The sequence below is a fragment of the Sorex araneus genome, chromosome 2, assembly GCF_027595985.1.
Source record: "Sorex araneus isolate mSorAra2 chromosome 2, mSorAra2.pri, whole genome shotgun sequence".
Classification (NCBI taxonomy): domain Eukaryota; kingdom Metazoa; phylum Chordata; class Mammalia; order Eulipotyphla; family Soricidae; genus Sorex; species Sorex araneus.
Genome location: NC_073303.1, coordinates 199,745,306 through 199,760,943, shown reverse-complemented (window position 1 = coordinate 199,760,943; position 15,638 = coordinate 199,745,306). Strand labels below are relative to the sequence as shown.

At 56.1% G+C, this 15,638-nt stretch overlaps 1 protein-coding gene across 1 annotated transcript; it reads right to left on the bottom strand.

The window, feature by feature from the left end:
* Window positions 1-7,302: 7,302 nt before the first annotated feature.
* On the bottom strand, window positions 7,303-14,545 carry LOC101540577 (carbonyl reductase [NADPH] 3). The gene is made up of 3 exons (XM_004615328.2): window positions 14,061-14,545; window positions 12,703-12,810; window positions 7,303-7,999 (listed from the first exon to the last, which is right to left on the bottom strand). The coding sequence occupies exons 1-3, from the start codon at window positions 14,347-14,349 to the stop codon at window positions 7,563-7,565; spliced, it is 834 nt and encodes a 277-aa protein (XP_004615385.2). The 5' UTR covers window positions 14,350-14,545; the 3' UTR covers window positions 7,303-7,562.
* Between the last annotated feature and the right edge of the window lie 1,093 nt (window positions 14,546-15,638).

The following is a 15,638-nucleotide window of genomic DNA, read 5'->3' as shown; positions in this document are numbered from 1 at the left end:
ACTGGTGCCCGCTCGAACAAATCCCCCAACAATCAGACCTGCTGAAAAGGCATCATTAGATCATTTGTTTTCTATTGCTGATAATGAAGAGCATATGATGCCGTTTTGGAATTCTGGTATTTTAGTAATTAAGTCCAGAGGTATTTCTGCCAGCAGCCACTGTGAAGAATCATTCATTCTTATAAGAAATCTGTTGAATGACAGAGAGAAAGAAGAAAAGTGTCTGCCATAGAGCCAGCAAGTGGGTGGTCAGAAGGGAAACTGGGAACATTGGTGGTGGGAAATGTGCATTGGTGAAGGGACAGGTGTTAGAACATTGGATGACGGAAACTCCATCGTGAATAACTTTGTAACTGAGTATCTCATGGTGATGCAATAAAACAACAACAAAACAAAACAAAAACCGAAGATAGTAGTAGATGAAAACAAACCAAAACCAGAGACCTGTTTTCCTTTTTTTCTTTCTTTCTTTTTTATTTTTTTGCTTTTTGGGTCACACCTGGCGATGCACAAGGGTTATTCCTGGCTCTGCACTCAGGAATTACCCCTGGCGGTACTCAGGGGACCATATGGGATTCTGGGAATCGAACCCGGGTCGGCCACGTGCAAGGCAAATGCCCTACCCGCTGTGCTACTGCTCCAGCCCCCAGAGACCTGTTTTCATAGGTCAACTTTTTTCGTCATTTGAGCATAGCTAACTAGACCGGCCATCTTACGGAGTTCTCAGATACACAGGGGCAGGGGAGATTTTTTTGAATCAGAGCTTTCTTCCTAACCCCCCCCCTTTTTTTTTTTTTTTTTTTTGCTTTTTGGGTCACACCCGGCGATGCACAGGGGTCACTCCTGGCTCTGCACTCAGGAATTACTCCTGGCGGTGCTCAGGGGACCATATGGGATGCTGGGATTTGAACCCAGGTCGGCAAACGCCCTACCCGCTGTGCTATCACTCCAGCCCCCCAAACCCCTTTTGACACCAAGTCACCTGTGTCATCTCCGGGGGGCTAGGGAGGGCCCCGGCAGCTCTCCCTCTTGCCGCCCGGGTTCTGAGGTCTCAGGCCACTTCCCCGCTCCAGACGGTAGATGCCATGGGCGGACGAAGGAGGGAACGAGGGCCAGGCTGGTTGGTGATCAGTTGCTGTCTATTCCATTCTCCCCACGCGCCTGTTCCAGGCTCTCTGAACCCCCCATTCAGGCCTCACACTCCCCCTCACTCCCGGCTCCTCCTGTCTCTCCCGCTCAGCTCTTCGTGCTCCCTCTCGCAGCCTGGGCTCTCTCTCTCTCCATGCACCCGCTCCTCATTCTACCCCTACATTCTTCTCCCTCTGTCCCCCTTGCTAGTCTCTCCACGCTCCATCTTGCTGCTCTGGTCTCCCTTCTCTCCCCAGCACTGGGGTCAGACACCACACCCAGTCCTGTAGCAAAATCAACATAAGAAAGCCCTTCCTTTGCTCAGCACAAAATACCACTTAAATTGTTTTCCTCCTTTTCTCATTCCAATAACTTAGTTAACATCTTAATTAACATCTTAATTCTACTTCTTAATATTAGTTATTTTGTCTGAACACAGTAAGAGACACAATGAGCTTGTAGGTTGGCTCTCCTTGGGAACTTCTCCCCACAGACTCAGACTACAGTGCTCAGGCCAGATTAATCTTTCCTAATCCTAGCAGGGTCTAAATCTGGTTATTACTTTTTGGATCATGACAGATTTTGTCCATGGCCATCCTCTTAACTTATAGTTAAGTATTATGGTGCTTTAGCCAGGCCCATTTTGATGCCAGGGTAGCACATAGCTCACAACTTGCTCTGGGCCCATCCAGTCCCTCATCAGGACCCTGCTTTTGGGGTGCTAGGAAGTAAGGGCAACTGAGGCTTAAGTCTAGAGAACAGATGCCCAGGAGTTAATTATCTTTCGGAGTCAGTTAACTCCCAAGTTACAAAAGCATCATAGCATTAACTACCTTTTTGTGTCCATACGAAAAGGACATTGCTCTGAATTAACCATGCAAAGGACTTAAGGAGAAGAAAAAAACAGTATTTACAAGTCAACAGAGCACCAAGAAAGAGGTTACAGGTAAACACAGAGGAATGGGAGCACTGTGATGGGAGCAACCCAATAGACCTAAGCTCCCTGTGGCAAGGCAGAAAGGACAAGCCAATGTTATCCTGTGGTCGCCATGATGAGTGAGAAGGCCTTCCCTGAGACCAGCCCACCTGCCTGATGCTCGCTGAGACTCTGTAAGCAGACACAGTGCTCCACTCCCCGCCGCTGGTCCTGCCCTACCCACCCCCCAGAAGGCCCGTGGTTCCGTCAGGGGTGCCAGGCTCACTTGGGGAGGCGGATCTGACAAAGAGACTCTTTGTCACCTGCCGCACTACACATTGCATCACCGCTCACCATCCCGGCCTGTCACCATCCTCGCCACAGTTCAGTAGGTGAGAGGGGGATGCCCAGGGGCAGGCTGGGAGCCGGGACTGTGGAGAGTGGCCACGGCTGTGCTGACCTGGAAACGCAGCTGGGTCAGGCCCTCCGACGCGCACCTGCACCGCCCGTTTGACACAGGTCACTTACTTCCAGGGCTCGGTTCATTTCTCGGGAAACACGACAAACAGGGGCTGACTGGGGTGCTGGCTCATACCCAGCAATGCTCAGGGCCCCCCCGCCCCCGTGGCGTCAGGGATCAAACTGAGGGCACCGCCTGTGCCTTCCGCCCAGTATTCTGTCCCCAGCCCTGTTCCACCCTCACGCTGACACCTGCATACATGGTGTAAAACGGACAGTGGCCCATGGCCTCTGGACTCGTGAGAGAGAAGCTGGACGCACCAGGGGACCCCGTGGTCAAACTTGGGTAGCACCCCCGCTCTCTTTGGCAAGTCCACCCACGTCTCCGGGCCTTTATTTCCTCGTGTGAAACGGCGTCGGGACGTAGGCCAAGGGGCCATTGTGTACGGCGGAGTTGGGAAACCGTGAAGGGTGGCAGGCGGCCGAGTGTGCCGTGGGTCCCCAGCGCGGGATGCTGGTCCTCTTGAAAACCTCCTGGTTCCAAGTCTAGCTGCGCCGCCCCCCGCCCGCCGCCCCCTGACCGTAGCATGCCGGGAAACCAGTTGAATTCCCTTTGGGCTCCAAGCCACGAGCTTGCAACGCGAACTAGTTCAGTTCTAACTCTTAGAACTGAACCCCGGGAAAGCCCGAGGCCAGGCAAGGGACTCCGGCGAGAACTGGGCTGTGCTGAGGCCACAGGAGGGAGCTGGGGATCTCCTCCCTCCCCTCTGCAGGCTCGGCACCGCCAGGCGAGGGGCCAAGGCCACTCACTAGCCGCTTCTGAACTTTCCCCGATGCAGCCCAGCTGTCCCGACTCTCCAGAAAGAGGATCGGCACCTGGGGCCACCCACGGAGGCGAGCAGGGCAAGGCCACCTTGCTGTGGCTGCAGCTGCAAACAGCTGGGGTGGGGCGGGGGGGGGCAGGGAGGAAGGGGGCGGGGTGCAGGGAGGCAGGAGCCAACCTAGGGAAGGAGGTGCTGAGTAGACCACACAGAGCCCATGACCTATTGTTTGTTCGTTTGGGGGCCACACTTGACAGTGCTCAAGGATCATTCCCGGTGCTCAGGGACCATTCCTGGCAGTGCTCGGGGCTCACTCCAGGTGCTCGGGGACCACTCCTGGTGGTCTGGGCAGGGCGTCAGCCGCAGGCACGGTACACGCCTGGCTGCCTGTGTTATCTCTCTGGCCCAGTGAAGTGTCTCCTGCCGAGAGGCCAAGAGGAGCTGGGCTGTGAGGACAGGGCACAGGAAGGGACAGGATCACACGGGGCGGCGCCTGGCCAGGCTCTCCTGCGCTCTGGGCTTCGGCGGGCGGCGGGGCTGGAGAGATTCCCAGGAAATGAACTGAAAGGCAGTCCTTGGTTTGGCCGTGGACAAGCCACTAGGATGTTTAGAGGCTCTGGCGTGAGAGGAATACCAGAGCAGACGGGACTGACAAGGGCACAGTGGGCGGGTAAAGAACTGCAAGGTGGTCACCGCGGATTCCGGTCCTTTGCCCCCTTTTACTTTTTTTTTAATTTTTTTTATTTTTTGCTTTCTGGGTCACACCCAGCGATGTGCAGGGGTTACTCCTGGTTTATGCACTCAGGAATTACTCCTGGTGGTGCTCGGGGGACCATATGGGATGCTGGGAATCGAACCCGGGTTGGCCGGGTGCAAGGCAGACGTCCTCCCCGCTGTGCTATCGCTCCAGCCTAAAGAAGTGAGGTAGAGCTGAGGCAGGACAACTAGGTCTGGAAGAGGGGACCTCAGGGCTTCTGAGCAAGCCACTGCAGCAGTGGCTTGTAAATCAGTTTCCACCGGAACACGGCAAGGGAGCGAGCCTGACCGCGTTGCCGGAATGAGGTTGCTGGAACCATCAGGAAATGCCCATATGGAACTGAAATGTGTTAACCGTGATTGCACTGGTTATGGGACGCGCTAGCAGTCACATTAATAACCGCCGTCTATGTTAGATGCAAAGTGTTTTCCTCAGAAACAGGTCCAGCCTCTAAAAGTTCTTTGTGAGCTGCATTTGGGGCTTGACTCTTTTTCAGCGATAGCCAGGCAGAGACCACAAGCACTGTCACTGTCACTGTCATCCCGTTGCTCATCGATTTGTTCGAGTGGGCACCAGTAACGTCTCTCATTGAGAGACTTATTGTTACTGTTTTGGGCATATCCAATACACATGGTAACTTGCCGGGCTCTGCCGCGCGGGCTCGATACTCTCGGTAGCTTGCCGGGCTCTCCCAGAGGGGCGGAGGAATCGAACTCCGGTCGGCCACGTGAAAGAGCCCACAAGCATAAAAAAAAATACTGGGGTGCCTCCATCATATTCCCCAGTGCCCATCTGATCCTGGTCAGATTTTTGTAAGAAGAGGCGGAAGGGTGCTCTGTGCTGTGTGTCCCCGTCAGAAGGGACAGCTGGTGCTATATGCATCTTCTTTACCAAGGCTCCTTCCTCTCCTATTCTTTTTTTTAATGAGGAGGGGGAAAGTTGGGGCCGGTAGTGCTCAGGGGTTACTCCTGGCTCTGTGCTCAGAGATCTCTCATGGCAGTGCTCTGGGGACTATGTGTCATGCCAGGGGTCAAACCAGGGTCGACTGCATGCATGGGAAGTACTTTGACAGCTGCACGGTCTCTCCAGATCTAAGTTTTTTTTTTTTTTTCCTGTTGGATAGAACCAGAACTTAGGAGGCTGGTGGCAAAAACCCATCCCAGGGGCCTGAGCGGCAGTACAGCAGGGAGGGCACCTGCCTTGCACACCACTGACTCGGGTTTGAGTCCTGGCATCCCACATGGTCCCCTGAGCACTCCTGAGCGCAGAGCCAGAGTAAGCCCTGAGCATTACCAGTTATGGCCCCCAAACCAAACAACAAAAAAGAACCCAAACAACGTCCCCCCCAAAAAAAAAATCCCATTTGATTCTTGTGTGTGTGTGTGTGTGTGTGTGTGTGTGTGTGTGTGTGTGGTTTTGGGGCTACACCCAACAGTGCTCAGAGCATATTTGTGGCTCTTCACTCAGGGATGATTGCTGGCAGTGCTCAGGGGACCATATGTGGGGCTGGGGATAGAACCTAGATGGGCCACGTGCCAGGCAAATGCCCTTCCCGCTCTGCTAACGCTCTGACCCAGCCATCCTCTTTCTGGACCACGCCTGGTGATGCTCAGGGGTTACTCCTGTCTCTCCACTCAGGAATCACTCCCAGCAGTGCTCAGAGGACCACATAGGATGCCAGGGATCAAACCTGGGTTGGCTCCATGCAAGACAAGTGCCCTCCCCACTGTGCCATCATTCCAGCCCATTCACACCTCTTTGAAAGTAGCAAAGGTGTCATCTGTTATTGGGACCATGCGAGGTGTTCTGGGGGCATCAGAAAGGTGGCCCCACCAGTGACTCAGTGGAGACAGATTAAAGAGAGTTATATTCGCAGGTGTTAGAGCAAAGGGACACAGCTCAGAACCACGAGCGGGATGAACAAGTCAGAAGTGGCAAGGTACCCTGGCCAGCCCTCTGGAAAGAACACGGAGCCCAGAGGCCAAGGACCGGACTCGAGAGGGCAGAGCATGCGCCTCGCCTATGTGAGACCCCGAGCTGGATCCCCACATGCCTTGCGGCCCTCAGCACACCCTGGTCTATCCCTGGAGAAGCCCCCCGCCCACCCCAACCTCGCAACATCCAACTCAGATCAGAAACACAGAATTCCAACCCCAGAGGAAGAATCCTGATGGAAGAAACAGTCCTGAAAAAAAAAAAAATGAGGCATTTCTCTTCAGCCCTTCAAATGAGGATTTCTGGGAAGTGTAGGACCCATTAGCAACGCATTTCCGGTCAGCAGATTCTTAGCACAGTGTGTGTGGCTCAGCCTCCGGGACAAATCAGCAGCCTCAAGAAAGCAACTAGGGGGCTGGAGTGATAGCAGAGTGGGGAGGGTGTTTGCCTTGCACGCGGCCGACCGGGGATCAAATCCCAGCATCCCATATGGTCCCCTGAGCACCGCCAGGGGTCATTCCTGAGTGCATGAGCCAGGAGTGACCCCTGTGCATTGCCAGGTGTGACCCAAAAAGCAAAAAAAAAAAAAAAAAAAGAAAGAAAGAAAAGAAAAGAAAAAAGAAAGCAACTAGCCAGGGGGCTGGAGGACAGGACAGTGGCGAGGGCACTTGCCTCGCATGTGGCCCCCATATGCATTGGGTCCCAAGCCCTGCCCAGAGTAATCCTGGAGCACAGAGCCAGGAGTAAGCCCTGAACATTCCCAGGTATGGACCAAACTGCAGAGCCTGGTGGCGGGCACTGGAGCAGATAAGACCCAACCTTGCAAAACGGCCCAGAAGCGAAGCCTTGCAAGAAGGAGTGTCGGGGCCAAGTTGGCAAGGACAGGGCATCAGCCAGCACCAGGTGTCCGGCCTGGAGCCTCACTCAGCCTCCTGGTCACATGAGCCCGAGACACAGACACTGTCACATGTGCTTAGCAGGTCATCCTAACTGCAGCATCTCCCCTCGACTGGGATTGGACTGGGGCAAGGCAGAGTAGGAGAGGGGATGGTCCGATAACTCTAAACGTCCTGTGACTGGGCCTTTCTGTAAGCCAAAACCCTCTATAAAATATGTGTGTATCTGGCAATAAAGTGAACAGCCACTGGCTGCTCCCAGAGGGTGTTTCCCCGTAAGCCTGTCATCCTTCGCCCCATGTCTGCCCGGAACGGGGTGGGGAACTGCTCCCCAACACCAAACCACCCCCCAAGCACACACGCACACCCCAGAAGAATCACCAGCCAGAAACCAGAAGGAATGATTATTCCAGACACAAGGCTCACAAGAACAGACCCCCAGAGTGGCCCCCAGCCACTTCTGAGCATGCACGGACGCTGTCACGGGGGTATCCTCCGGGCTACAGCCTTCGGGCCTCGCCAACCCCAGTCCAGACCCAGATTCTTCTCTCCAGGAGGGTGGAACTGCCCCCACCCCCCCCCCAGCCCCAGCACCACACAGCTGGCCGGCCCTGCGTTCCACACATGTTTTATTCGGCCCCGGGGCCCCTTCACCAGGTCTGCACCACTCTGTCCCGGACCAGCTGGCCGTGCGGCTCGGTGGCATCCGGAGGCAGGAGGGCCAAGTAGACGGGGGTCTCGGCCCCCTCCTCCACGGTCCTGGTGCCCTGCTCGCCGGCCATGTCCGTCTTCACCCAGCCGGGGCAGCAGGCGTTGAGCAGGATGCGGTCTCCGCTCCTCGTCTCCTGTAGACGCCGGGCCAGGATCCGCGAGAGGACGGTGACCCCCAGCTTGGACACGCCGTACGCCGAGCTGGGCCAGCCCTCCCGCTCGTGCACCTCGTTTCTGGCATCTTCCACAAACTTCTTCATGAGGTCCACCAGGTCGTCCTCGGTGAGGGTGTCGCAGCGGAATCTCTCCTGCAGCTCCTGGCTGCAGTGCTCCAGGGCTCGGGACCCCTGCAGGCTGCTGATGTTCACCACCCGGCCTGAAACGGGGACACGGGGACACAGCGGGGTTACGTCACGGTGGGCAGCAAGGGCCGGTCGCCCCCGGCCCGCCCTGGGCTCTGGGTGCTCATTGCCCAGAGGGAGGAGGAAAAACAACTCTCTAGAGGACGCCTGTGAGCTGGGACTTTCTTCCTTGTTTCTGGGTCACACCAGGTGGTGCTCAGGGCTCACTCCTGGCGAGCTTGGGGGACCCTGTGGGGTGCTGGGGATCAAACCCAGGCAGTGGCGTACAAGGCAAGCATGCTCCCCGCTGTGCTATCATTCTGGTTTTCTTTGAAAAAAAATATATTTTTTTTTAATCACCTTTTCAGAGAAGAGAACACATTTTCCAAAACAGAACTCTTGGGCCACAGAGAAATAGTACAGGGTGTAAGGCACTTGTCTTGCATGCGGGTGCAGTGGCTGCAAACCTGGTTCAAATCCCCAGCACGGCATGAGATTCCCTGAGCACCACCAGGGGTCATCCAGGGGTCATCCTGAGCACAGGGTGAGGAGCAATCTGGAAGCACTTCCGGGTCTCTCTTCTCTCTCTCTCTCTCTCTCTCTCTCTCTCTCTCTCCCTCACACACACACACACACACACACACACAGACACACTCCCCACACACCAACAACAAAAACCAAACAAACTAAGCATCACGCTTCCGGTCAGTGGATCCAAGGACAGAGTCTTATTCAGCCACCAGGTGGGTGGGTCGTAGCGTCCTCGGGACGTTTAAAACCACCTCCCCGCCCACATCAGACAGACCCAGGCGCTTGAGAACCTGCTCTCGGTGGCTCATGGTGCCGTCTCCAAGGGTCCTGCCAATCCTCTCTTTATCCTGAAGTGCCCCTAATCAAGGTCAAGTGATGCCTTGGGGATAGTCCCTCCTTTAAGTCCCACTCAACTGCTCCCCTAAAACAAACCTACCAGCTGGAGTTGGTTGTAGTACAGTGGTTAGGGCACTCACCCGGCCTGGGTTTGAGCCCCGCCACCCATTGGCATGGCCCCCCCAAGCAGCACCAGGGGTGGTCCCTAAGCACAGAGCCAGGAGTGGCCCTGAGCACTGCCGGTGTAGCCCCAAACCCAAACAAGCAAAAACAAAAGCAAAACACGCAAATAAACAAAAAGACCAAAAGTGGGGATCAGAGAGATAGGTAGCACAGGGGTTAAGGCACTCGCCTCGAGCGCGCGCGCACACACACACACACACACACACACACACACACACACACACACACACAGCTGTTCCGATCCCCTCTTTGAGCTGCAGACACGGAGTGAACTGCCCTACTCAACACTTCAGTCGTACGGACCCTGCACCAAAATAGACCTCTAGCCCTGCAGTGGTCTGTGGTGTTCTACATCCTCAAACACTCCCCACGGTCACCTTCATCTTCCTTTCTAGGCTTTGTTATTTTTTAAAAAATCTAATTTTTTTTCTTTTGGATTTGGGGCCATCCCTGGCAGTGCTCAAGAGCTACTCCTGGTTCTGTGCTTAAGAGTGGCCCCGGGGAAGCAAGGGGGAACATATGATGTGCTGGGATTCTCCGACTGGCATCAGCCACATGCAAAGCAAGTATTTTACCTCCCGGACCACCTCTCGGGCTCAAGCACCAAGAAGGAGTCATGCATTGCATTTCCTTGTATTTCTTCTTGTCTATTTTATCTACAGTAGTTGCCTTTTTTGAAGACTCAGGTTGCTTTTCTGTTTGTTTGTTTGTTTGTTTTGTAATTCCCTCCCACCCCAATCTAGATTGGCTGGCTTTCCTTAGTTTTAATTTAATTTTGTTTGGGGGCCACACCCGGAAATGCTCGGGGATCTTACTCCTGGCTCTGTGCTCAGGGATCACTTCTGGAGGGCTCAGGGAACCATATGGGGTCCTGGGGATCAAACCTGGGTCAGCTGCATGCAAGGCAAGAGCCCCACCCACTGTACTACTGTCTGGCTTTCCTTGGGCTGGGTGCAGTGCAGCCTTTTGGCCGGGCATGCCGCTCCACTGATGGACCCAGTACTTGCAAAACAGAGTCGCTCCCAGCCCCATGGCTGCTACAGAGCATTCTACTGAGAAAGGGAAGGAAGAATGAATGTGGGAGTCACCCTCTCGCCTCAGGTGGAAGAGGTGTGGTCCCGAGGCTGAGGGTACACTGAGGGGAGGGGCCGACGGTGGGAGGCTCAATAGCCAGGTGAGTCCCAGGATAATCTAGGACTGCGAGGGCTCTGGAAAGACTGGGCAAGGCGCGCCACCTAGTGGTGAAACTCCTCCGCCTACTCAGACTTAACCAAAGAAGGAAGTTTGTTTTAAACCCGTTTGTGATATCTTATAAAGCTAAACATATCCTCTTGTTTCTCTTTTGGGCCACACCCAGTAGTGCTCAGGGATCACTCCTGGTGGTACGAGATGCCGAGGATTGAACCTGGGTGGAGCACGTACAAGGCAAGTACCTACCTGCTGTACTATATCTCTGTTTGGTTTTGTCTTCTGTTTGGGGGCCACACCCCCGGCAGTACTAAGGGGCTATTCCTAGCCCTGTGCTCAGCCCCATGCAAGGAGAACCCTGCCTCATGGTCTATCTCTCTGGCTGCTTAACTTGCATTTAAAAATGATGTTATAAAGCTAAGTTTAGCTTGGCTTTTATTTATTTATTTTTGGGTCACACCTGGCTATGCACAGGGGTTACTCCTGGCTCTGCACTCAGGAATTACCCCTGGCGGTGCTCAGGGGACCATATGGGATGCTTGGAATCGAACCCGGGTTGGCCGAGTGCAAGGCAAATGCCCTACCCACTGTGCTATTGCTCCAGCCCCTCAGCTTGGCTTTGAATGGGGAAAAAGAGTAATGATCCCCGGTATTCAGATAATGTGAGGTTCACTTCAAAGTCATAAATACAGTCTTCAGATTATAAACAAGGGATTCCTCCTTTGGGAACTCCTGATGCAGCCAGCTGTGAAAGCCTGATTCACCTGCTCTTAGCCAAACCCAGGTCCCTCCCTCTCTGGAGGCGCCTTTTATCTTCCAAAGCCGTCATCTGGCACTGAACACTCACTTCATTAGAATGAATAATCCTGACGAGTGAGAATGTCAAGGAATCTGGGGAGTGTTGCCAGCTCATAACTCCCTGGCTGTGTCAAGAAAGGTGTAGAAATGGGATAGTTCTTTCTACGCTGCAGCCACCAAATGACATGGTTCTAAGACCCACAGGGAGATATGTCCTGGTAAGAGACCCCTGCGATGGAATACAATGCAGCTAGGAAAAAGAGCAGGGGTCTGGGAGACAGCACCCAGCGCTGAGTGCACAGTTTGTGGGTTTGATCCCCACCTGCACATGATTTCCTGAGCACTGTGGGGATGAGCAAAAAGCAGATGTGGCCCCAAATCAAAAAGGGCTGGAGAAAGAGTACAAAGGGCAAGACTCTTGCCTTGCAAGCAACCAAGCCTGGTTTGATCCCCAGCACCACATAATCCCACTGAGCACCATCGGGAGCAATCCTGAGAAGGGAGCCAGGTGTGAATTCCCCGCAAATCTCAAAAGAGAAAGTCTGTGTATTAGCCTAGAAAGAGCCCAGATGTTGTCAATTCAAAGAAGAAAAAAATGACGGTTCTCCTTTGGGTTAGAAAAAAAAAAGCAAAAATAAATGCAACAGTATTTGCTTCAGTTTGTGTTCAAGAGCGGTATTGCTTGGTCCTGGGCCTCACTCCGCTCTTGCACCTGACAGGCCACTTCTGCCTCTGCCTATACCTCTCCCTGAAGCTTTCCAGGACCCTCTTCCTGGGCACCAATGCCAGAGAACAGGAACGGGGCAAGCCAGAAGAGTTCCCTGCACCTCTTTCCAGTTTAAGATTTCTGCCCTGGAGAGGCTCTTGATTCAGAGCCTTTCTTCCTAAGAATCACAGGAGATTCTTCAGGAAGGCGATCCTCAAGCAAGCAAACCTCCTGCTCCCCCCAGCTCCCCTGGTCCCTCCACCCACAGCCTCCTCCCCCAAAGGCCACACTCCCACTCCACCAGCTTCCCGACAGCCCAACACAAGGCCCGCATTCAGCAGGCATGCATTAAATATTTGTGGGGAAAGTTCTGAAAGTCATTTACCAAAGACTCAAGAGTGGGGGGCAAGATGCCTCCAAAACCAAGACATTTCTTTAGGATTTTCTGAGTCCGTGAGACCAAGTGTGGTCCAAGGAGAAAGGGATGCAGGAGATAGACACGAGGATTTGCAGAGAGATATGATCTCCCAGAATAGTTTGGTGTGGGTCCACCAGGCCAGCACCCCTGGGAATGTGGACAAGGCTTCACCGAAGCTGCTCAAAGACAATACACCGTCGGGGACTTGTAGGGACTCAACCACCTTAATCCCCAGAGGGATCCGGCATCACCACATACATTATTCATAGCAAAGTGATGCTACACAGCTCGAGAAGCCAGCTACTATGAGAAAAATAATGGAGCTTCTGTGTTCCCACTTCCTACAGAGAAATAGCATCCCTGGGTGATCCCTGCAATATAATCTCTCTCTATCTCTCTCTCCCTCCCTCCCTCTCTCTCTCTCTCTCTCTCTCTCTCTCTCTCTCTCTCTCTATCTCTCTCTCTGATTCTTCTTGCAGGGGAAACAGACACACACACACACACATCCTGGGTGATTCCGGCGACGTGATCTCCCCTCTGCACCTCTGATGCCTGCACCCCCCACAGCCTGGACTCACCATGTGGTTTCATGATGGGCAGTAACTCAGCACAGACGTTCCGGGTGGCAAAGAAGTTGGTCTTCAGTGTCTTCTCTGCCTGAACGTCGAAGGGTGTTGGGTCATTGGCTTTCAGAAAGAGAAGGTGACAAACAGAGAACATCAGGGCTGGTGGCTGAGTGGGGGTGGGCGGGCGGCACGGTGGCACTGCCCTCGGGAAGGCAGCTGGGTTTGAAAACCACCGAGAGCGGTGCTTCTCCCACGGCAGGTGCGCGTCTGAATCACCCGCAGGGCTTACTGGGGCACAACCTTCTGGGCCCCATCCGCAGAATGCGGGGTGCTCAGATCTGGGGTGGGGGCTTCCCGAGCTTGTCACTGTCAGGGGACTGAGCGCCAAGCGGCTGCTGGCCTGGGAGCCCGCTGGGAGGCCCCCGCGTCGGCCTCTGCTGCAGAACCGGGGAAGGAAATCCCTCGGTACTGGACGCCGGCTGCAGGTGGCCGTGTCCAGCGCGCGCGCGGAGCCCCTCGCCGTCTCTCCAGGACACATCCCTGAAAGGAAGCGGCTGCGCGTCCACCAATCCACAAGCTCCGGGGCGCGCCCACCTTCTTCCGCGTTCGTACCCGGGAAAGTCCCGCGGGCTGAGCTGCGGGCTGGGGGGCGAGGCGCATGTCCAGGGTCCAGGGCTCCCTTGGGCTCCCTTGGGCTCCCTTGGGCTCCCTTTCCTCGCTCCGCTCAGGTTTCCCCCGGTCTGCTGAAAACAGCCCCGCCTGGCTGTTTCTTCCCACGCCCGTGCACGGCGCGACTTTCCCAGTGGAGCCCGGCTCGCAGGATGCCCTCCTTGCGCACGACTAATTTCATTTTTTTTCCCGGGTGCGAAGAAAGACGCCGCTCGAACCCGTGCATCTGTTTACTACGGCGCGAGTTCCCGGGAAAGGAGGGCCCCAGCCTATCTAACTCCGCGGCCGCCCCCCACCCCCCACTACGGCCCAGACCCCCCGCGCGCCGGTGGCCAGGACCTCACGCACGCGCCCCGGCCCGCGGGCCCCATCCCCGGCCCTGCAGCCAAGTGCAACTTTGTTTCTGGCCCGTGAAGGAAAACTGATGAACTTGGCAGGGCGTGGTCCTCCCGCGCTCTCCCGGGAGATGCATTTTTCTGCCTGGCTGCGGCGCGGGCAGTTCCGCGCAGGGCCGGCGGCTGGGCACAGGCCCGCACAGGCCGGCGGGCGCGGCGCGCTCTGCCCCGGCAGCGGGTTCTCGGGGCGACGGGCACGGAAAAGGGGAACCGGGCCGGGCGGCGAGGGCGGCGCGCGTCCCTCGCGGAGGGTCCAAGCGTCCCCGGGACACCCTCCCCCTGCGCCCACCCCACCCCCGCACCTACTCTTGAAGGCGATGCCCGCGTTGTTGACCAGCACGTTGAGCCCCCCGTACTCCTTGCGCAGGAAGTCGCGCAGCGCGCGGATGCTCTGCGGGTCGTTGATGTCCAGCTGGTGGAAGCGCGGGCTCAGGCCCTCGGCCTGCAGCTGCTGTACGGCCGCCTGGCCCCGGGCCGTGTCCCGCGCCGTGAGCACCACGTCCCCGGAGAAGTGCCGGCACAGCTCGCGCGCGATGGCGAAGCCGATGCCCTTGTTGGCGCCCGTCACCAGCGCCACGCGGCTGTAGGAAGACATCGTCGGGCACGGGGGGCGCGGGGGTCGCGGGGGGCGCGGAGCCCAGTGGTTAAGTGAGTGTCCGGCGCGCGCGCTTGCGCTGGACGCCCGTCCCCGGGGGCTGCGGCCGCTCGGAATCGGGCTCTCCGGCTCCCGGGGGCTGCGACCTAAGAGAAGGAGGCCCCGGGCCTCGGTCCCTCCCCTCCGAGGAGGGGCCGTCGGTGCCCCGAGGTTTCGTAACGCCCCGCTGCGGGTCCGCCCCGCTCCCCGCTCCCAGCCGCTTTGGCTTTGGCTTTTGCTCGCGAGCCAAGCTTCGCGGGGCTGGGGGTCGGGGTGGGGGTCGGCGGGGTGCTAGAGGGTTTTTTTTCCACCCGGCCGTGATGGGTAGATAGTATGGAGAGATGCGTGAGAATTGAAGAAACTCTTTTGGAGGAGGCCCCTTTGCGGCCAACCGGGACAAAAACAAAGGCTGAGTAATGCTGGGCGCGTGCCCACCACCATCCGCCCCGGGAGGATGGAAATGGGGGGTCGCAGGGGCGGGTGCCACAAAATGATGGGGGCGGGGGAGACAGAGACAGACACACAGAGAAAGATAAAGAGACAGAGAGACAGAGACAGAGGGGGGGAGGAGGAGGGAGGGAAGGAGGGAGGAGGGAGAGAGGGAGAGAGAGAGAGAGGGAGAGAGAGAGAGGGGGGGGGGGAGAGAGAGAGAGAGAGAGAGAGAGAGAGAGAGAGAGAGAGAGAGAGGGAGCGCTACTTCAGTGGCAGCCTGCAACTGCTAATCTGCTTTCTGTTTCCATTTGAAGTCCTTCTCCTTTCCCTTTTGTGTGACTGGGCACATATTCCTGAGACTCTCTGTGCCCCCTCCCGAGTGGGAGGTGATGCTGATGCTGTCAATCGACCATGACACTGGCATGTGAGAGCGCCAAATCCTAACCACTAGACCACCGGGGAGCGCGACACTGGCGTGTGGTTATTGATTTTTGTCTTTCATACCATTCCACAGTTCATTTGGCTTTCGGACCACACCAGCAGTTAGGGGTTTACTTCTACTTAGGTGCTCAGGGTTCATTGCCAGAGTTGCTCAGGGGACCCGCTGCAGTGAAAGGGACCCCCCACACCGGGGTCCTGGGGCGCGGGCCACTTACCCCCTCACGGTCTCTCCCGGAGGATCTGTGTTCAAACCTGACCTAACGCCTAAGCATGTGCAAGATTGTCTGAGCCCGAGTGGAAGTATGAAATTGATGACTTTCTCTTTTTTCTGCTGGGAAAACCTGTGTGCCCGCACCAGGCTTCTGAGAGCAAAGCTG